The sequence below is a fragment of the Neomonachus schauinslandi genome, chromosome 3, assembly GCF_002201575.2.
Source record: "Neomonachus schauinslandi chromosome 3, ASM220157v2, whole genome shotgun sequence".
Classification (NCBI taxonomy): Eukaryota; Metazoa; Chordata; class Mammalia; order Carnivora; family Phocidae; genus Neomonachus; species Neomonachus schauinslandi.
Window position 1 is genome coordinate 12,181,564 of NC_058405.1, and position 23,327 is coordinate 12,204,890.

Consider the following 23,327-nt stretch of genomic DNA (forward strand, 5'->3'; position numbering starts at 1 on the left):
GTGAGAAAAAGATGAACAGGGAGCCCAGTCTAGCTTGGGAGACAAAAGTAAACGTTAGTAGAAAAAAGGGCTGATTCCACAAGAGTCAAAGGGTGATGTGAACCAGTGACCAGGGGTGATCAGGAAGGATTGAAGAGAAGCCGGCATCTGAGCTGAGTTTGAAGGATGAACACAAACCCTAATGGGGTTAGGGTATAGACAGGGCTAGGGTGGATCTGCATCAATCGGAAGGGAACAGTGAGTTTAGAAGTGTGTAGGGAAGGGAGAGAAGTTCAGAGCTGTGTGTGAGATGAGGTGGCCAATTCCTGAAGAGCTGCCTCATGTGCCCAGCCCCCCGCATTCCAGTCTGGAAGGCTGTGGAGCCACTGCTGGGTGTTTTAGACCATCCTCATGTCAGAGTGGGGTCAGAGTCAGAAAGGAAGAGAAGGGAGGCAGGGGGCCAGGGGTGAAAGCTCTGAGCCCCCAGGAAAGCCCTCTGATTGAGGGGATGGGGGAAAGGGTTAGACTGGAACGATTTTTTATGGAGCTAGAATTTGCTCGACCGTTGCACGCTGGCAGTGGGTGAGGGAGCAGGAATAATAACACCCGGTCTTCTGACTTGGGAGGTGGTGATGCCATTGATCAAATGCAGGCTCCGCAGGGGTGGGGGCCGGTTTCAGTGCCGCAGGTGTGAGAGCAGGGAACGGAGAGACCAGGAGTTCACTTGGGGTCTTGCTGAATTTCCAACACTTGTGGAACCTTCAGGTCAGAGACAGATCCAGCTTTTGGAGGGCCCTGAAGCGTTTACAGTGTAGAGCCCCTCTTCAAGAAAACGAATAGAAAATTACAAATACCAAGTTAGCTGTAGGACCTTGGGCGGGCCCCTGCCTGCCAGGGAGGGTCCTGCAGCTTAAGCCTTGTTAACTTCTGCTGAGCCTGCTCCGGCTTCAGGGCAGATGTCTGAGGCTCCCTGAGGTCTCCTTCCCTGTCTCTCTTTTCCGGATGTCAGGAAGTCCCCGTAGGCTGGTTGTCCAATGAAAGTTAATCCAGGGGTTACCTTAATGTGGTGTCTAGGAAGACCCATGCCGCGCCTTCTGACTTCTCTGCAGAAAAGGTACCCTGCTTCCACTGTCTTCCTATCACACAAAAGAAACAGAGAGAAAAAGCCACAAAGTGCTTTTATTAGATGAGGGGTTGGGTTTTTTATCCCTATCTATGACCAAAAGAGGATAACAGTATGAAAATATACTCTGCTTGGATTATCAACAGGAATTGGAAGCCGTGTAGACAATGAACTGTTAACACTTCCAGCTTTTCCTGTGAAGAAAGTTTTGGGAGCTGTTTTACCTACACTGTAGCCTCTTACTTAGCATAAAACCTTTTAAACCAAGTTTATGTGGTTTCCTAATAGGGATTAAAAGTGGTTTCATAATAGCCAGTAAAGGTAAGGCATAAAGCAGCACATTTAGAGAATTCTCCCAATAATACTTACAAAATGAGTTTTGTGGCAGTAAGATGGGTGTGGAGAACAGAACCCTAGAATTATTGTTTAGTCTGTGTCTTTGATAACTGCAGCTGAAAAGCCTTTCCTTGCAGGGAGGTGGTTGCCGACACTGCCAAGGACAAGGTTATCTTTGGGCAAATGTTGTCTGCCGTCCTGCTGCGCTTGGCCTGTGGGACCCCATGACAGCCCTCATCCTTGGGGTGGCCACCTGCCCACCCTAACCTTCAGTGTTCCAGAATCCACCCCCACTTCCTTTTTTCTCTCGGTCTGTGTGTGTGAATGATCTCAGCTAGATGTTGGGCTCTTATCTGATTAAAACATTCACACGTGGTGTAAATAACTAACAATAATATCTGCCAAAGGGCATTTGCATTTCAGAGGGGAGTTTGCTAACTAAGGGTAGCACTGGAGGTGATGATGGAAGATTTGGGAGCAGCTTGTCATTTATTTCCAAACTGTGGAGTGAATGGGATTTGGATGCCAGCGAATCTCTGAGTTTGGGTTTTTGTTTTGATTATAGAAGGAGAGCATTTTTACCTCATTTTTCTTCCTTTTCCAAGTAGGGGAGTTTTCTGTGTATGGTTATCTAGAGCAAATTTCAAATGTTTAATTGGGGAGGGCATGAGATTTTTAGGGGAGGGGCTATTTTGCTGTGTCTTGACACCTGCAAGCCATCCAGTTCCTCTCCCAAGCTCCCAGAAAGATCAGCTTGGGCATCGAGCATCTCGCTTTGGAAAGATTGACTCCTGCTCTTGTGCACCGAAAATATCTGCAGATTTTATCACCGGGCCTTTTAAAGAAGGAGCACTAAGACGTTACTTTCTCATTTCAAGTCCATGACCTGCTCCCGCTCTGAGTCTGTGTTTAGATCTGAGGGCTGCATCTTAAGGAGGATATATCGGGGCAGGAGAAAATCCAGAGAGGGGCTATTAAAAGGACCAGTGCATATTTATAACAAAGTTGGTAGGTAGCCTCTTCTATGTGTGTTCCCTCCCAGAGCCTTAAGTCAGACCAGATCATCCTGCTTTTATAAATCTGATTTTGGGGGGTGGGGGATCGGGTGGGATGGGGGTCAAAGACAGGCAGAGCCCTGAACGTTTTAGCCAGACCTGGAAAGTGGTCATCGTTGTCTTATTTTTGCTTCCTCTTTTCCACCAACCAGAGTAGGATTTCACCAGTACTTCTTTGCCAAATTGATAAACGCAGGCGCATCTGGGGAACTTTGATGCAAGGCAGTTAATGCTGAATTTCTGTTTTCTCTTTTCACCCTTAGAATCCAGCCACCTTTTAGAATGGCTGTTGCAGAACAAAAGGATGCAGACTGCTACCCAGATCATACTCTTGTGACAGGTGTTGTAAAACAAGCGGAAACTCTGATAGTTTCTGCAGATGTGTGTTTATCAAAAATGCTGGGCACTGTCCAGAGGGAGAGCAGAGAGTAATGCTCTTAATTTTGAAAAGAACCTCTAGCTGCATCAGAACATTCAAACCTTTTTCATTTTTTATAATTTCTAATCGCTCTCTGTTAAAAAAGGAATGTGTAAAAAAAAGAAAGAAAGAAATATAAAGAAAAATGTTGAGGATAAGCTTTAAGACTGCTTATGTTGTCTGAACTGCAACCCCAGACATGTAAGACTTGGCTGGGCCCAGGCAATTAGAGAATTCGGGAGAAAGCCACATAGTCTTGAAACAAGCAAGAGAGTTCATCATGTAAGAATTACTTCTACTGGGAAATGAGTTTTTAAAAACTCTTAAAACTATTTTTGCTTTTCTTATTAAAAAATGTTGTTTTGTCATCCTCTCTTTGGCCACCTTCTCGCATGTGTGTATATTCGTAAGCTGCTCCTACAAACCTTGTTCCAGGCCACATACCCACCCTCTGAGTCTGTGAACAGCAAGAGTAATGAGTTGGAAAGATTGTTGAAGGGGCTCAGGGAGTTGCCACATTAGGTTTTCGAGAGTACTTAGGCCATTTATTTCCAAAATATACAATGTATGAGTTCTAATGCCAAAATCTGAGTTTGAGGTAGGTCTTTTTATCACAAAAGTAAAAGGGGGGAGTTGATGCATATCTTTCTTTGACTTCCTATCTACAACTGTTCTCTGTGCTTAGATGATTTATATCACAAAATTGTGATTCTAAGGCTGCTTCCCCTTTTCCCCTCTCGCTCTTTCTTCACCCTCCAGGGACATTGTGGCCGTCCTTCTCCACCACCCGCTCACTGTGTGTTTGGGATTATAAACTAATTTTAATAAAAGCCCTAAAGATTAATCTGGTTGCTTAGATCCATGAGCAAATACAGATGGCTTTGGATTGTCCAACATGATGGACAGCCTGCCCCATCACCTCTCCCCTTTACTATTTTGTAAGTAATAGAGAGTAGTCTGAATGATCTAGAGGAGTTGTGTGCCCTGAGTTTCAGCTGGATTATTAGCAGCCCTGGAACCTCCCTTTAGAGGGTGTTGTTACTGTATTGGGTAAGAGAGAGACTGGGAAGAGCCCATTTGGGAGGGGGTTAGGGAGGTCAGTCTAGAAGGAGGCAATGCTGACCAAGACTGAGCTCCCTGAATCGCACATCTCCTCCTTTATGGATTTTACCAAGTCTCTTGGGTTGGAAACTCTGAAATATTTTGGCAGCTGGGCTTGGGACGCTGCCTGCGTGATTCAGATGGAAACCGAGGCCAGGAGTGCTGTAAGTGCATTCGAGGTTAAAAAGGGCCTTCAAGCTCTCATCACATAATTGGTGACAGGCTTTTTCCATCTGTCTGTCTGCCAGGACAAATGATCAGCCCTTAGTTGATACCCTAAGGGGGCACATTGGAACCACAAAGGTGGGGTGGTTCCTACGTTTATGGGCTTCTGCTTCATTTAGTGAGATGAGACTTGTATGCCGAGGTATGTGTGTGCCCCGGCCTCGTCACACCCTGTTTGGCTTTTCTCTGTGATGCGTCCCCTCACCCCTGCCCTGTGGCTCCACCATCCACCCAGGTCCCGTGTTAGCTGTTCTCATCTGTGACTCATTCACAGAGGGCCAACCATGTGCAAAGGAAAAGTAGAGTTTGTCAGGGTGGGCACATCCCGGGTATTTCTGGTGTGCAGTACACCTTGGAAAAGCAGACTGGCCTCTGCCTCACGGCCTGAGAAACTCCTCAGGGCTTTTTGCAAAGAGGATTGTGGGGATTTAGCAGGGCTTTGTGGTGTTGGCAGAGGGTAGGCTGGGCCGCTACCACACCTAGGTGGAGCAAACCCCTGTCTAACTATAAGGTTGGAAAGTAGTGTGCTGCTCACATGGAAGTGTTTTCTGTGATACAACAAAGATGCACAAAAAGTATTCCTGACCACTCAGGACTTTACATTCCATCCTAATGAACTGTGAGTCAACAAAGCACAGAGACAGGGAAAGTGAATTCCCAGGAAGAAACCCTGGAAGCTGAACATGGCAAACAGTGGAAAATAATCTAAGGACATAGAGGTGGGCCTGATGGATGGGAGGGTTGAGAGGGTGATGGAGGATGTCAGAGGAGTGGAGGCTGCCTGTGTAACAAGTTGGGAGTGTGGAATCACCCATGGGGGGGCCTCAGCTAAGTGAGTTTGCGGTCTGTTCCCTAAGTTACCCGGATGTGTGGCATCTCAGGCAGCATGGGCAGAACCCCCTCCTCCACCTCCCCACCTTAAGCAGGTGTATTCTAGAGTAAGTGCCCTGTGCCAGCCTCTTTTCCTGTTCAGAGATTGTAGAAAGGGGAGCACAAAACTTTTCTTATTTTCTTTCTGTTAAGCCATCTGAGAAATGGGTATAGGTTGGGCTTAGCACAGATGGAGTTTCTTTGGGTTTCAGAACACGCAAACATTTTTTTGTGGAACGTTTGTGCTGTTAGCTTTACCACTGGCAGTGCAATTCATTTCCAAGTTATTATTACGATAAAACATAAAAAAAATTTACATTGGAAATTAGGCAGTGTGGTCACAGTCACCCGTCTGTAACCCAACAGCCTGAGACCAGAGTGGACGGACCTTGTCCAGCTTGCTGAATGAGCTACCCTTTCCTCTTGTGGAAAGGAAGATTTGCATTAGATGATCTCTTCCAAGTCAGAAATTCTTTGATTTTGAAATAGATTGTTGGAATATGTATAGATCATTAAGGAACTATAAAGCAAGTCCAGTTGGAGTATGGGGTAGAAATAGATGTAAAGTTAAGTAACTAGGTAATATTAGTCTTGATCTTAGCTTAGGATGATTTTAGAAGGTGTAAGTCAGCTATAGGTGAATTGCTGTCAATACTCAGGATCTGGAAAAAGATGTGTGACTACTGTCACAGTAGTGTTGGTTTGCACCGTGGATACAGTGTGGGTGAGAACGGGGTATAATGATTATTACTGTCGCCTATGTTGCTCAAGGCTCTGTCCTGGGCGAGCATCTTCTTCTTAGGTGATGTCATTCATTTTGATTGTTTTAACTACTATGTGCCGATTCATGGTCTCCTACCATATCTGCATCTGAAACTCAGTTCTCATCTCCGTGCTCCTATGGCCACATGACATTTTCTGCTTAAAACCCTTTAATGGTTTCCCATTTAGCTCAGGCTAAAACACAAAATCCTTAATACATCTATCAGTGTATCTGCACTTTGCTTACCCTACCAGGCTCAGCATGTGCTGTTCTCCCCTGGACCTGTGCACTAAAACTGAGTGGTTTTCAGCTCCCCAAAAGGGGCAAGCTCTTTTGTCCCCCAGAGCCTTTGCATATACTCACCCCCAATTCATACTAATTCAGCCATTCTTTGTTCGAATTGACTCTTCCTTCTAGCCACAGCTTAAGAGTATCTCCTTAGAGAAGGCTTTATTTACCCCAGATTGGTTAAGCATCTTCTCCTTTCCTTCTAGTGTAATTCTGTTGCTGGTTGCTTTCTGGATGATTCCATTGTGAACTCAGGGTCTGCTTGTAGAAACCCTGGGCAGTCAACAGGTCCCCCTGATCTCCTTTCTCCTAGCCTAGTTGGTGGCATATATGATGAACCCCTCTAATGTTCTACCGTGGCATTAGCTTTATATGATGAATGATATTAATATAATGTCCACAGATAAAGGTCCCCCTGGGAAAAGATGTTTCTGTCGTGGTTGGACTTGGTGTCCTTGATGGTGACCTGCACATTGACCCCCATGGTAGATGACCATTGCCCATCTAGCAGATAGACGTCTAACAGCATGATTCAGATTCTAGTGACTTTTTTTTTTTTCAGTGCATACATTTTGTTAGAACACCCTAGGTCATTTACACAGTTTCCTCTTTGTAAAGTGATAGCAACCATACCTCACTAACTTCTTACGGTTTTATACTTGTTTATGATTTAAAGTGAACAAAAACATGAAACAGTGTTTAATATTGTTGGGCTTCTAGAATATACTATTCTAAAATGTAATAATTATATATTTTTGAAATGAAGAATCAGTTACCGTGTATAAGGTCTGGATTTTTGCTAAGCATGTTCCTAGTTCTTTCCCAGAAGTCATGCAAAAGAAGGTATGGAGAGAACAGGGAAAAGGAACTACCATTTGATACATAGAAAGAAAAGACATTATCGTACCAGGCGCATAGTTGGGAGGAAGGAACAAGGATAATTGATTTTGATCAGGGACATAGTTGTCAGTATTTATGTGTGTATATATATAATGTATATATATAATATTATAACATACATATGATTATAAGTAATCTAATTATGATTATATAAAAATGTGATGCTAGGATGAATATACTGAACTTGGGACACAGGTTTTCTTGTTGCAGAAGAAGGTCTGTACATTTGAGAAGTAATTCCTCTGAGAGAATTGGTGCAGGGTTTCCTAGTCTCAGCACTACCAACATTTTGGGCTGGATAATTCATTGCTATAGGGGCTGACTTGAGCATTGTAGGATATTCAGCAGAATCCCTGGCCTGTACCGACTGGATGCCAGTATCAACCCCCTCTTCCACAAGACGTGAGAACCAAAAATGTCTCTGGATACTCCCGAGTGTCCTCCAGAGGAGAGCAAAATTGCCCCCATTTGAGAACCACTAGATTAGAATATCTGATGCTTTGGGTTCAGTCTGTAGTTCGAAGGGTAAGTGCTCCAAACATGCCCGAGATTGGCAGAAGCAGGTGCCTGTCTATATCAGAGTTTCCATCTGGGAGATTGTGTGCACACCCCAGCTTCTATTGAGACTCATGCCAACAGCCCTTCACTTGCCTTGGGCATTTCATTTTGGATGTTTCTGAAGTAAATGAAGTCTGGTGTTCACTGATTTTTTTAAATTTAATTTTGAAGCACCAATCCATTTTTTTTTTAATTTTTATTTTTTTAGAGAGGAGAGAGTGAGTGAGAGCGGGTAGGGAGGGGCAGAGGGAGAGGCAGAGAGAGAATCTTAAGCAGGCTCCAAGCTGAGCATGGAGCGCAATGCAGGGCTCAATCCCACAACTCTGAGATCATGACCTGAGCCAAAATCAAGAGTCGGACGCTTAACCGACTCAGAGAGCCAGGCGCCCCAGCACCAATCCAATTCTTAATTATTTTTTTATTTTTATGTTTGTAGGAGCTCTGTGCCAGAAAGGGGACAAAGACCAAATATATATTTCTTATTATAAATAACAGTATCACGGTCCACTCCCTGGGCTTCGAACAAGGAACGCTTGTAAGAAAACATTCCTAAAGGTGAAGGGATCCTGGCACATAACTAGAATCTCATTCAGTCATCAATAACTATCCAGTCCATCAGCAGGTCATATGAAAATGTCTCCCAGGGTGACGCCACTCAGGTTTGCAGGCTTCTATTCTTGTTAGGTTCCAAAAGCAAGAGTGGTGTCAGCAATATATGGCTTCACCCTTTCCAGCATCTGAACTCAGGAACGGCCAGATGGAAAAGATGTACAGGGCAAGGTTATGGGGAAGGGCAAGCTACAGGGAAAGGGGTACGGAGCTTCCATGCTGTCTTCCAGCCTGCCATTCTCCACACCTCTCCACATATTCACCAACCTGGAAGCTTCCTTAATTTTACTTTGCAAGGAGCTAGGTGATCACCCATGAACTCCTATGAGCATTTGATTGCTTCCCTCCTAGTTTCCCAAGTGCTCGTCCTCAGATCATGACACAGCTGTTCCTGACTTGTGCAGAAATGAGGAAAATAAGGAAAATACAATGAGCTCTTAAAGATTAAAAAAATTTTTTTGAAGATGTATTTCTTAGAGAGAGGAGAGAGAGAATGTGCGTGAGTGGGGAGAGGGGCAAAGGGAGAAGTAGAGATAGACTATCTCAAGTAGACTCCACACTCAGTGTGGAGCCTGATGCAGGGCTCGATCTCATGACTGTGAGATCATGACCTGAGCCGAAACCAAGAGTCGGATGCTCAACTAACTGAGTCACCCAGGTACCCCAAAATATAAAAGCTTTTAAAAAAATTCTAAGATTTTGGGGCCCCTGGGTGGCTCAGTCGGTTAAGTGGCTGCCTTCGGCTCGGGTCATGATCCCAGGGTCCTGGGATCGAGCCCTGCATTGGGCTCCCTGCTCAGCGGGAAGCCTGCGTCTCTCTCTCCTCCCTGCTCGTGTTCTCTCTTGCTATCCCTGTCTCTCTCTTTTTCAAGTAACACACACACACACACACACACGGAAATATATTTCCCTATAATAAAATCTTAAAAAAAAATTCTAAGATTGTCATTTCTAGTTTCAAGTATGTTTGGGTGTGTATTTTAAATAACTATGAAACATTGGTAGTGATTAATGTTATTTGGGTTTTATATTTTAGTATTTGTTACTTGGCACAACAGATATTGGAGACCTATGACAGTGCCTTGATAAAAATAAGTTGACAATATGTGTGAAACTTTTTTGACAAAGTTGTGAATTAAGGGTGTCAAAAAAGGAGGTATCTTCTCATATTGAGCTTGATGGTATTAAGGAATATTGCTGAAAGTAATACCATACTTCTTTTCTCTTCGAGGTAAAAGCAGTTGACTCCCTTGCAGTTTTGACATAAGCAAATTCCATGTATTATTCATCTAATTCTAACTACAGTGAGAGGAAACATTTAATAAACTGTTTTTTTAACAAACTTTTAATCAGGGCGCCTGGGTGGCTCAGTTGGTTAAGCGACTGCCTTCGGCTCAGGTCATGATCTTGGAGTCCCCGGATCGAGTCCCGCATCGGGCTCCCTGCTTGTCAGGGAGTCTGCTTCTCCCTCTGACCCTCCTCCCTCTCGTGCTCTCTGTCTCTCATTGTCTCTCTCGCAAATAAATAAAGTCTTAAAAAAAAAAAATTAAAAAAAAAAAACAACTTTTAATCACTTTTCCCCCCTCTGAATGATCGCAAAGGGACCATTAGATTTCTATATTGAGTAAAGAATATATTTAGCTCAAACAGAACTCTTCCTCCTTGCACTGTTAGAAAGAAAAACTAAAATCTTTTCCTCAGCATTCATTTGGATGCAGTACAAACAGTGATTTAAGAGGTTGTCTCTTCCACCACCATATTTTATAGCTGCTCAGAGGGTGCCAACATCTGGCTTTTAATCCAGTTGAGTGAGTTAGGAACTGTTTGGGTTTTTTTTTGTCTGTCTTGAATATGGAAAGGAGGGTACTTAGAATTGTACTACAGGGGGTGCCTGGGTGGCTCGGTTGGTTAAGCGTCTGCCTTCGGCTCAAGTCATGATCTCAGGGTCCTGGGATCGAGCCCCGCATTGGGCTCCCTGCACAGTGGGGAGTCTGCTTCTCCCTCTCCCTCTGCTGCTCCCCCAGCTTGTGCTCTCTCTCTCTCTCAGATGAATAAATTAAAAAAAAAACAAAACTTAAAAAAAAAAAAGAATTGTACCAATGGAAAGGATTCCTAGTGGAGTTATGTTGTTCCTCATGGTCCCTGCCTTCCTCCATGTTGTTGGTCAGTTCTGGTTGCTTCTCTCCAAGATTGTCATTTGCATTTTACCAGGTTGAGTAGTGCCTGGTTAAAATAATAGACACTCTTTGCATGTAAATTATATACCTTTTCCTAGAACACAAGTTTTTTTTTTTTAATTTCCACATGTAATCTCCCAAAGGCTTCTGTAAAGTAGGTCAAAGGCAAGTGGCCCTCTGCTAAGAGCACAAAAACGGCAGCTACACAGTGGTTACATCAATTCTCAGGTCACATAACAAGATTATAATAACGAGGTGGTTGACCCAAAAATTAGGATTTTGGAGTCTCACACTTGGCCCACAGTGGTCAAATTACTGTACTGTGCCCCTGTCATTTCCCTGGGAATTTTGTAGGAAATTGAAGTATTAGCAGATACTCATATTTACTTTAATTATTTTTATTATTGCATATGCTGTGGAAAGGAAAGTTCTGCTTTAAAGTTATTGAGGAGGGAGAATTCAAACTCCCAACTGCTGAATGTAAGTCTCTACTTTTCTGGGTTTTTTCCTCCCCCATCCCCTCACTTGTTTGCCAGGCCCTATGATGATTCTTTGCTGCAAGTCTTACTGTTCCCCAACACAGCATGCTCCTCCAACCCTCCAGACCTTTCTACATGTGTGGTTCCTTTCCCTTGAATGCCTCTTGTTCTCTTCACTGCTTGACAAAGTCTTGCTTATCCTTTAAGACCCTGGGTTTCAAGGTGTGTCCCCAGACAAGCGGCACGGCATCAGCCCTGGCTGGAGCTGCTAGAGCTGCAGATGCTCAGCCGCCCTCCCCACCCGCCGCCTGGGAGGGAGCCTTGGGGCAGGGAGGCTGCCATAGCTCCTCAGCCCTGGAGGAGGACCAACACTGACACGGTCTTCTTCCTTAACTCCATCACTCTCTGAGTGCTTCTGACCCCATGGAGTTTGAGAACCACACGTTTCTGCACCATCACATGCACCTCACCTCTGAAGCGTATCCTGAGAATTCTTGAGCAGGTAGTCATCCCTCAACTTTTCCTGTAACCAAATGGCAGTAGCTTAATACTGTATTTATTTATTTCTCACTTGTAACAAGGTCCCATTGGATATACGTTGAGTGGTCTTCTGTGTGATGATTCAGGAATCTGTGGCTCCGCATCAATGGCTTCTCCATGGCGTAGGGCCTCCTGTGGAATCTGTTTTCAGTGGGCCCACAAGGAGAGAGAGCGAGCTGGGACAGTTGTGCACTTTGTTTCATAACTGCACCTAGACTTTGCTCCCTCATATTTCTTATATTCCTTTGGCCAGAACCCAATCACAGAGTTTCACCCTAATTGCTGAGGAGATTGGGAAGTATGGTCTTTGTGTCTGCCCAGCAAGAGAACCCAGGACTGGGGAGCATCTAGCCCAGCAGTGTCCAATAAAAATATAATGCCAGTCACATATGCAATTTTACAGGTAAAAAACAGTAAAAAGAAACAGGTGAAATTAATTTTAATGTTTTATTTAACCCAGTATATTCAAAGTATAATTTAACATGTAATCAGTAAAAACTTATGAATAGGATATTTTACATTCTTTTTTTTTTTTTTTTTGATACAAAGCCTTTGAAATCCAGGGTGTATTTTATATGTAGAGCTTATCTCAGTTTGACCAGTGACATGTCAAATGCTCAGTAGCCCCATGCAACCAGTGGCTAGCATACTGGACAATACAAGGGTAGTCTGTTTCTTTTGCCACTCGTGGTATTGAAGTTACTTGCTTACAACTCTTCACCTTGGTCCCCCATTGGATTGTGTGTTCCTTACCTCAGTCCTGCACCAAGCCCCATGGTTTCGAAATGCCTGCTGAGCGATTGATTGATGGAGCAGGCAGGAGAGTTAATGCATGAATCAGCTCATTCACAAATGGATTAATGAGTAAATATGGAGAGCGTTCCATTAACTATTTTAGTGAATGTTCCTAAGAAAATTCTCTTATGTGGTGAATGCTGGGTCACACAGCATATGACAAAATTAGTGTCACACAGAAGGACAGAGTAAGCCCACTTAGCCTCAGTGGTAATATGTATCACTGAATTACAGAAAGTTTAAGCCGAAAAGAGCTTGACTATCAGATAGTTTGGTGTCCTCATTTGATGAGCACTTGTCCCCGAAACAAGTGGAGACTTGGAGGTGGCATATCAGGTCTAGGGAGCTGGACCTGCCAACACTTTTGGTTGATTTAAATTTATTGCAGTAAATCTAGAAGTATTGTGTTTCCCCCGAATTAATATGCTACAGTTATTTCAAAATGAGATGTTGGGGAAAGTGTTAACACAGTCTTAATTTAAAAATGCTGCCAAACAAAACTTCTTTAAGATTTTTTGTTTATTTTACTGCCTTCAAGTCTTAAATCAGAGACTGGGAAGGCTCATGAAAGTTGTCATCAATCTAATGTACATATCTGAGTAAGAGATTCCGTTTAAAAGGAAAGTAATAGCACATTAAGCCTGTAATATTGGGTGAGGGTTTTTTTTTTTTTTTTTTTTCCATTACTGGCTTAATTGCAGTGAATTGTGGAGGATACATATGGAGGATGTAACTTTGGCATCTTATTCCTCTTATGGGGGGGAGAAAGGAAATCCTTAGAAATACATGTTGCCTTTCTCTAAATAGATTGCTTTATTGCTTTTAGTTAGCAACCATAAAGGTCACAAATTTGAACTTGAATGAGAGCTTGTAACTGAGTTGGCAAACAAGGTGTTTGTGAAAGGGTGCTAGGCCACAAAACCCTAGGGTGGGTTTTGTTCCGTATTCTCTTTAGGGAGGTATCCAGTTTCAGTATGTGATCACACCACTGAAAGTATTGAGAGATGTGCGAAGCTTGTTCTGCTCTGTAGGTCCTTTCTTATTGGCTCAAGATTGAAAGGCATTTCATTTTGGCAGGGGTGGGGGAAAAGGAGGGAGGAAGGTGGATGAAGGTTAATTCTGGTGGAAGAATCTACCCACAAAGTTGTGTTTTCCCCCAAAGTCCAACTAAATAGAAATAATCAGTCATTAATGAGTGTTTTGATAAGCCTAGAGTGTGTGTTCCATCCTTTGGAGAATATGTGAGCTTTTTGGCCTCATCCTCACGCCACCCCTTACCTGCAGCCAAGTACAGTCGTCTTTGTCATACCTGTGCAGAGACATGTCTGGGAACCCATCCATGTTCCCTTGTATTGGATCTGCGTTTTAACATCGTGGGTGTTCTTGTCTCTTTTAAGTTAATAAATTAGGATCAGTGATTCTCAGACAAAGATGGATGAGAAAGCATTTGGCATAGGTGATGTGGGGAACAAAAGCAGAAGGAAATGTCGATAAAATTAAATTTCCCTATAACCTGCAGCCCATTGACAAATACTCAAGGCAGGCAGAGTATAACCTTCCTCCAGGAAACTCCAACTGTCTTAATGTTAATGCTTTGCTAGAGGCAAAAACAGCCTTAGCTTGACAATAGTCAGGTCTCCTTGTATTGCATCTGTGTTTAAACATTGCAGTGTTCTTGTCTCTTTAAAGTTAATAAATGAGGATCAGTGATTCTCAGACATAGGTGGATGGAAGCCTCTAGCATAGGTATCATCTGGGTGCTGTGAAAAATATAGCTCAAGATTCCAAATGCAGAAGTTTTGGGTGGTTTCTGGAATCTGTATAATACAGAAGCCAGCAGGCATTTGACAGGTTAAGATCAGGAGGTGGTAAGGGTACATTCCAGATCAACAGGCAGCATTTCTGGAGGTGACACTCAGTGGTCTGTGTTCCTAAGGTGGGGCAGGTGGTGGTGAGGAGGTCAGGGGAGACCACGGAGGCCACAGGGGGAAGGGGTGTCACTGGAGAGTCATCCCAATTTAGCACTGGAGAAACTGCTCTGCTTTGGGAGCCAGATCTCCAGGTCATACCGTTTGTTTCTAACTTCCTTCCTGTGGGGAATTAAAATGAGAGGAAAGCCTTTGCCCTCAGCTTTTCCCTTTCCCTCACTCTGTTCCATACTTTGAACCATTAGGTTTCACCTCTGTATGAACAATTAAATAAAATAAAAGAGATTTCAATACAGTGGGGTTTTGTTCCTTTGCCCAAATTGCCTCAGTATTACTTAATCATCTTAGGAAGAAGAATGTATGTTGAGCTTGAGTTTAAATCTTTATCTGACAAGCTGGTCACTTGTAGACCCGTTTTTTTTGTTTTGTTTTGTTTTTTTAAGATTTTATTTTATTTGACAGAGAGAGACATAGCGAGAGAGGGAACACGAGCAGGGGGAGTGGGAGAGGGGAAAGCAGGCCTCCCGCAGAGCAGGGAGCCCGATGTGGGGCTCGATCCCAAGACTCTGGGATCATGACCTGAGCCTAAGGCAGATGCTTAACGGCTGAGCCACCCAGGCGTCCCTTGTAGACCCGTTTTAAAGATTTTTTATTTTTTTATTTGACAGGGAACGAGGGAGCACAAGGGGGAGAGGCAGAGGGGGAGGGCCTTGATCCCAGAACCCTGGGATCATGACCTGAGCCGAAGGCAGACACTTAACCGACTGAGCCACCCAGGTGCCCCTTGTAGACCTGTTTTAAACATAGACGTTGATTTATTTTTATGGTGAAGGAAAGTAAAAATGACCTCTTATTAACCTGCTTTAAGTTGTTTAAAGTTGTTTTGCCATGTACCAGCTCTGTGACCTTGGACCAGTTCTGTGACCTTGGACTAATTCCTTAACTTTCGTGCCTCAGTTTCCTCATCTGTAAAATAAGAGTACCTGTCTTAGGGTTGACTGAGGAATAAATATAGTGTATCACAGTGCCCAGCACAGAGTAAGCCCTTGCTAAATGGAGCCATATTGGAGCCCGAGGCAATCACATTCATTTATTCTGATCCCATCTTCATTTCAAGTTTTGTTTATTGTGGCTTTTTTGGGTATTAATTTTGGTTTTTACTGGAGAATTTCATTGAATTTCATCTAGCATGATTGCTGAGTTTTTAGTGCTCTCTTAAATTCTGTTCCGGAGTTGTTTGCCTCACCAACCTCCCCCCAGTCCTGCCCCTGGAGGAGTTGTATGCATTATATGATTTTTTAAAATTTCCCGAATAGTAATAAATGGCTTTAAAAAGGTTTTAAAAAGTGTGTTTAGTTTAAAGTAACTCATGCTTATTATAAGGAACGTTTTAAAAATATAGTTAAGTAGAAAGAAGGGTAAATAATAGCCTTTGTTCCATGTTTCAGATACAACTGCTATTAACATTAAATTTCAATGGCTCCCCTAAGGAGATATATGTTCAAAAGGGAGATGAAATTATCTATATAGTTACCAGGTTTAAGATTAATTTTGAAGCATAGTAACAATGCAAACAAAGTTAAGGTAAGTTATTTACCTGAGAAGAACACCAGTTTCTACAAACAAAAACGCCTAATATAGTGTTACTATTATACGGGTTAAATTGAACTGAATTAAATGAGGATATATGCTAAGGGCCGAGCACATAGTAGGGACTCAGGCAGTGTTTTCTTTGCCCACCTCTGCCATCCCCCAAGCCACTCATGCTCTTCCCTTTCCTCTTCTGTGTTGAAATTCTTGTGTGACAGTTATAAAATAATAATAATAATGATAATGATAAGTATTGACTTACAGATTTAGGTCTTGGCAAAGCAGAAATGGAAGAAGTGTGTGCCTGGAGGGCTCCTAAGTGCTCATTGGAAACCTTGTTTGTTTTGTGTTCATTTTACCATTTATTTATTTTTAAGATTTTATTTATTCATTTGAGAGAGAGAGAGCGCGCACAAGCAGGGGGAGCGTCAGAGCAAGAGGGAGAAGCAGGCTCCCCGCTGAGCTGGGAGCCTGATGTGGGGCTCGATCCCAGGACCCTGAGATCGTGACCTGAGCCGAAGGCAGAGGCTTAACCGACTGAGCCACCCAGGTATCCCTGTTTTACCTTCTATTTTTGAATCAACAGAGGGACTTTAAGACCTGGCCCCTCTTTGTGGAGGGGCAGTAGAGTATTCACAGCCACTGGTGTTCGAGTTTTCAGAGCTTGATGAAACATCACCTTCTTCCTTTTAACCATTACTTTTCTTGGAAGAGTTTTTTCCCCCTTGTTTGAGAGGGGACAGCTGAAGCCCCTTGTGTTGCATGTATAAAACTTCAGAAATGAAACAGAAGTTACAGGTCTATTCAACAACCTTAGTAAAGGACCACAGCTCCATGACCGTCGCCGTCACCACCACTGCCACCATCGGTTTCCAAGTTATGTGATGTGTGTGTTTTGATTTGGCAGGGCAGAGGAGGGAGGCTTTGGTGCCTTCCTTGGCATTGGCCCTCCCCACACACTGTGTTTGTGTCTCCTGCTCTGGTCCCTTTATGTGTAGCATATCTACAAAGAAATTCATTTAGATGAGTTTCATATTTCTACAAGCACTCATGGGGGAAGTTTGACTTGTCAGGATGTGTCATCCAGGAATAACGTTTGCGCCCCCTAAAACTGTCTTTGTTTCCTGTTCCTTGGCAGTCTCTTAATTTCACATAGGAAATCCATCACAATGAACTTGGAAGAAGTGGAAGACCATCCTTTAGGCATCAGGATGAGAAGGGGATACATCATCTTTGCTGCTGATGAGTTTATCTTATGGAGGGGACATAATCTACCGCTTTTTAAAAGCGGGGACTTTCCAATTATTGTTAGGGACCTGGTATGATTGTAAATGGTCATTGTCTTTTAAATGCAAGTTAAATTAAACCAGAAGTCCTAGGGGTTACTCCACAACTCACTTTGCCAAGTTTCCTCCTGATGGACTTTCCCCTTGCAGCCTGGGGGTGTTTTCCTTTTTGCTGAAGTAAGTGTCCGGCTTTTGCCTGGAGGCCGGTCCTCTCTCCTGCCCCCAGGGTAGGTAGCTGATGGCCGTGAACTGTGACACCTGGGAGTGATCAGCCCTGTGCCCCCTGTCAGCTTGTCCCCATCTCCATCATCTGTAAGTCAAGAGGGTCCACCAGTTTTGTACCTTATTAACACTCATGGAACATGCTTTAAGTAATGTTAACATACACAAAGATTTTACAGAACCGATAAACTTGGAGGGTGGGTATTTGTGGTTTTCATTAGGTTGCTTTGGGAGGTAGATATGGGGACAAGTGAAGGAATGGACGTTTGTCTTCCGTTTACAATGGAATGGGGCGTTTTATGGAAAGAAAAACTTTAGTGCTTTTAAAAAGTCTTTTGGTTGTTTTTCTCACCATGCATACGTTTCCTAGCCCTTAACCTCAACTCTTGTCATGTAGTGAGGAAAGTTAGAAAATCCTTCATTTCAACTCCTGTGACGCATGGGTCTGTGACGAATCAAACCAAAGTGAGGCAATTTCATCATTTATTCTCTAAGCAAACATTTATGGACTCCCTTCTGTGTACACACCACATACCCCCTGCCCTTGCTGCAGTGCTTAGAGCTGACAGGGGGAGATCGAATGTGCTGGGTGGTGCCTTCAGGGTGGACCCTGTGCTCAGAGCTGACGCTGTGTGGCTGGCGGGGCATTGGTAATTCAGGCTGGGAGTTTCATTTCCTGAGAAAAATCAGGCACGTTATGTTTTCCTTTGCTTTGTAAATTTCCACCTCTAACAGGAATCATTGACACTGTTGGCTGAATTATCATTATTGTGTTTAAAGTAAATTGATAGTTTACACAAAAACTATTGGTGTGCAGAGTGTAAAAGCTCTCTATCCACACTTCGGGGAACCTAACTCTTCAGTAAATTCGTCCAAGAAATATTTTTTGAGCATCTACCCTGTTTTAGGACCTGGGAATAGAGCAGTAAACAAGATAGACAAAAATCTCTGCCCTCACAGAGTGTCTTCTCCTTTTTTTTTTTAAATTGGGATTAGACAAATAGGAAAGTAGAATACAGAATGCCAGATGGTGATGGAGGCTGTAGAGAAACGGAAGCAGGGAGAGGGAATGTCATGGGTGGGGGGTGAGGCTGTCTTAATGGAGAAGCTTCTGGAACATTTGTGGCTGCATGCAGTCCGTGTTCCTACACACAGTGGGACACATCCATGATTCACTTGGGTCTTGGGAATGCACAGAATCTAGTTAGAATGGTAATGGTGGACATTCTGGTCCCTGTTTTCCAGTCTCTAGAAATGGAAGGACTCTCCCATCTTAATTGCCTCATCTGAAAACAGAGCCTTCTTTAGGGCCTATGCCCTGCTGTCCCAGTACTGTGAGCTTACTTACCCCAGAGCTGTATAGAGAAGGCAGCCGGCCTCCCCCTGCTCCCCCTCCTCAGCCATAGAACATCCTGTAGTCCTTGTCATCTCTTAGCCTCTCAGCTCTGCCCCTGCTCCACCAGAGGAGGATCCTCCACATTTAGGACATCTTCCATTGAGGATCCGACACATTTAGAAATAGATCGATCCACAGTTTGGTCTTTGTGGGTTTTTTTGTGTGTGGTGGGGAAATGTGATTTTAAAATGTTTATCATTCCATTGGGGTGGTTTGTTTTCCCCCACATCTTATCAATAAGGGAAGTTTTAATAGTTCATGTAGACATGTAGAGCTAGAAAGATTTTTTAGTGTACGTCCTTCGTTTTATAGGTGAAGTTTGTGAGACCCAGAGAAGTGAAGTGATTTTTCTATTATCACACAGCAGTTGAATGGTATAGTGGGGGCTAAAACCTCGATGTGAGCTTTTTCTATACCATTATCTTGCAATACAGCATATTCATTTTCTCCCCCTGAATGTAGAAGTAATAAGTGCTTTTGAAGAAAATTTGGAAAGTAAGATTTTAGAGAAAAAAAATTCCTAATAGTCTCACATACCAGAGTTAATCAGCAGTCATATTTTTTTCAGTCTTGTATGTGCATGTTATTGTGGGCATTTTCTCAGTGTCATTAAAAGTTCTCAAAAAACATAATTTGTATTGGTTATCTTACTTGCCCTATTTTGGAGGTATACTCTCTTGGCCTTGGGTTGTGCATCTGACATTACGTTTCATATAATGACCGGTTTGCAGACTTGGCCATCACTCAGCAAATGAGTAGACTGCTGATTGCCATCGAATGACTTGTTTATTTAACCAGTGCTTGGTGTTTAAATTGCTGTTGTTGTCTCTACTTAAATAGAATTTGAACCTGTTAAAGTGAAGAGCTTTGTGTCCCCAGCCTTTGCTTGGCTCTCTAGCTCATTTCTCTGAACCTGTTTACTTACTCTGTGAATGGGTGATTGTCCCTTGGCTCCTTCTCTGAGTGTTAAACTCTAGGGCCCTCCTCAGAAAAAATCACAAACACACACAAAATTTGGAATGTAATTTTAGAGGGTTCACAGACCATTTTCCCCCAAGTTCAGCCTTGGATTCCAGGTTATGAACCACTAGGCTTCTAGCATATAATGCATATTCCATTTCTGTGATCATTTGATTAAATCTCTGATGACAAGAAAAATTGAGGTGAGCATCAGACTTTATATCAGATTTTTTTTATATTAACTCTTCTAAGAGGCCTCAAGGGTCTGATGCAGAAAACCCTTTCCTCTCCCACCTCTACCTGCCCCACATCTGTTTCTCTTTTTGTCACTATATCCTTCCTCTACCGAAACTATTTATTACTTCACTCCCTGCATTTGTAGCCTCTAATCCTGTTCTGTTCTGTTTTGCTGCTTTTTGTGCCTTCTGTGTTCTATATTTTTGTTTTTCTCAGAAGGCCAGATCATTTTCCTGACACCTTTTCTTTTCTTTGGCTAGCAAGCTAATAACAATACACGGTGGAAAATCTTTAGTCATTTGCTCCTTTTTGCAATTTTTCTTAATAATTTATACTTACTGTTTCACATTTCCCAGACCAAGAGAAAAGAGCTGATTACTTTGGAGTATATATGTGTATATATACATACATATGTATATACAGATTTAATATTTAGATACATATATTTAATATATATTTAAGTCTATCTCAAATTGTGTATGTCTCTATATGTATATACTTTATTTAAATATACTTTACATGTACTTTAAAGGCATATATATATAGAATTTAAAGCCTCTGCACTAATATATATACAAATATATATAATATATAACACATAATATATATATTATATATAATACAAATATATACGTATATATTTGCCTTTAAAGTTAATTGTTATTTTTTTTTAAGATTTTATTTATTTATTTGACAGAGAGAGACACAGCGAGAGAGGGGACACAAGCAGGGGGAGTGGGAGAGGGAGAAGCAGGCTTCCTGCTGAGCAGGGAGCCCGATGTGGGGCTTGATCCCAGGACCCTGGGATCATGACCTGAGCTGAAGTAAAGTTAATTGTTATGTTTTAAATATCCTTCTGATATGGCAAGAGTCCCTAAGAGTGAAAAATTTTGTTGAGGTAATTGATATTTATTCCTTGTATGGGTTATTCCTTATATAATTATTAGCTGCAGCAAAATGCAGTTTTAAATTTTATATAATTCATTGCTAAAAACAATTTTATTTACACTCTTTAAAGGTTCAGTTTTACTGTTTGCAAGTATACCTTTGTCTGAAAAATGTCTAGCAAGTTTTGCAGGATAACATTTTCTTAGCTGGGAGAAAGGAACATTTTAATTATTAGTAAATGGTCCATTGGGTTTCAGTTTATGAAGAGTTGAATGCTTCTGCCTTAATTTGGACCATTAACAAATGAAAATGTTTGCATGTGGGGCGCCTGGGTGGCTCAGATGGTTAAGCCTCTGCCTTCGGCTCAGGTCATGATCCCAGGGTCCTGGGATCGAGTCCCGCATCGGGCTCCCTGCTAGGCGGGGAGCCTGCTTCTCCCTCTGCCTCTGCCTCTCTTTCTCTCTGACTCTCAAAAAAAAAAAAAAAAAGTTTGCATATTTCTACAACTACTAAATTTTACTTTAGAGATAAAGATAAGCAGTGACACAGAACTGACATAAGCATTAAATTCAGCAGACGTGTTTTGAGTGCTTGCAGTCCTTAAGACTGGAGATGCAAAGGTGGTTAAGATATAGTTCCTGCCCTCATGAATTTATAGTCTCATCAAAGAGTGTGACACATACAAACTTCATAAAAGGTGGACTGTGAATAGCTCCAAAATAGAGGTAAATAAAAGGAATGCCTAGAGGGTTAACAGAAGAGGAGCTAATCAATCCTGGCTAGGAGGATCAAGATGGCATTTAAACTGAGTCTTAAGGCATGTATAGGAGTCCTGGGTCAGAGGGTCTTAAGCTCCTTGTGTTTCAGAATGTGATGGAACTTCATCTTATAGTGGAAGGGGGAAAATGGGGGCTGTAGAGTCTAAAGTTAGCCTTCCTTACAGTAAAAAATTGCTCTTGGAAAATTACATAAATTTTCTACACAGATTTCATAAGTAATTTGTGTGAATATTAAATCCTGAGAACTGAAACCCATATACAGAAGCATTCATTCCATCCTTCTTCCCCACAGGGTTTACTCCATTCTGTTTAAACAGTGAAATTCTACATACCTTGAATACATGTTCATAGGTGTTTTTGTTATTGTAAGAGTTGAACAAGTTAGTGTGTGAAAGAACTTGAGGTTGCTAGATAGTAGGAGCTCAGTAAATGTTGGTGGACTTGAATCCAGAGGTCCAGGAAATACCTTGTTCTTTGAAATGCTGCAAAGGAACCCTTGGCCACCTACTTCCCGTCCTTCTAAGATGGCATTTCCTCTTGTGACTGCTCTGACCAGACGTCACTCTCATGTCCTCAGACATGGGTCTCCCGAACCCTTTAGAGAAACCACATCCTACTTGGAGGTTTAGGTTCTGGAATTAAATACTGTACCATGTGACTCCCCTAGACTGGCGGACTTCTGAAGTGTTGGTCGTCCTAAATGAGGAGAGCAGAGCCAGAGCACTTGACATTGCCTGAGAAGCTGTGTAACAGCAAATCTGGGAATAGTATCTCCATTCCTCTGCGTCCTGAGAATTTCCTTCTCTCATAAGTTGGACCCTTTGGAGGTGATAGATTACACGACCATCTTGCTCTCAGAATTGCTTTCCTTTATCCAGGATTTAAGTATAATGCTCTCAGGTGGTGGTGAGAAAGCAGTGTGAACTTTGCTGCTGCATTTCCTGTAAACGTGTTGGGAACTAGTACATGAATCAGTCCCTTTTTATGCAAATCTCTGTGTGAGAAATTAAAAAAAAATTTTTTTCTTGCCTTATAGCTTGGTATGTTTTCTCCTTTTGGTGATAAGAATTAGGGAACCTAACCTCTGTCCGTCCTGGCTACCTGGAAGCTCAGAGCCAATTTAAAGTTTTTTTCCTTGATTACAAAAGAAATATCAGTTCATTGCTAAAATTTTGAAAAATATGGGAAAACTTTAAGATGAAGATGCCAGGTTTGTGGCATGAATGCAGGGGTTCAAGATCACTGTTCAAAGATAGCTATCATAATCAAGCAGTGAACCAGAAAGACCAGTTGATTTGAAATTGCTGAAGCATTTTTTTATGTCTTGTCACAACAGGTTGGTGGAATTGTCATTTTAGATCACACAGCCAAAGTCCAGAATTTAAGATAAGGGCCAATTTCTTCAGCTGGGAATAACAACAGTAACAGTAGTTACCCTTTAAATGAATACCTGTACCTGGCACTGTGCTATGCCATTTTTACCTTTTTACCTCTTCACTAAATTATCTTGATTAAAGCCAGACACTGCCTTCACCTTTAGCTGCTGATCAGCAGCTTTTACATATTTTGTTTTTTAGCAGTTGGTATAATTAGAATAGACAACTGGTTCATAGTATCATGGTTAAGAATGTGTACACTGAATGTGTACATGGTTAAGAATGTGTACATAGTATCATGGTTGAGAATTGCCACTGCTCACTGTGTTACCTTCTGCGCATGTGTAACCCTTCTGTGCACCAGTTTCTGCATCTGTAAAATGGGGATAACCTGTTACCTCCTTGGTTGTTACAAAGATTACGTAAATTGTCCATGCTGGGCACTTATA

General features: G+C 42.3%; 1 protein-coding gene across 2 annotated transcripts in view; it reads left to right on the forward strand.

Moving 5' to 3' along the window:
* DOCK9 (dedicator of cytokinesis 9) overlaps nucleotides 1-23,327 on the forward strand; it is a 214,996-nt gene that overhangs the window by 13,173 nt on the left and 178,496 nt on the right. For both annotated transcript variants that reach the window (XM_044913528.1, XM_044913529.1), the window contains exons 3-4: nucleotides 8,922-8,937; nucleotides 10,644-10,686. In XM_044913528.1, the coding sequence (XP_044769463.1) occupies nucleotides 8,922-8,937; nucleotides 10,644-10,686 (59 nt within the window). The remainder of the gene's footprint in view (nucleotides 1-8,921; nucleotides 8,938-10,643; nucleotides 10,687-23,327) is intronic.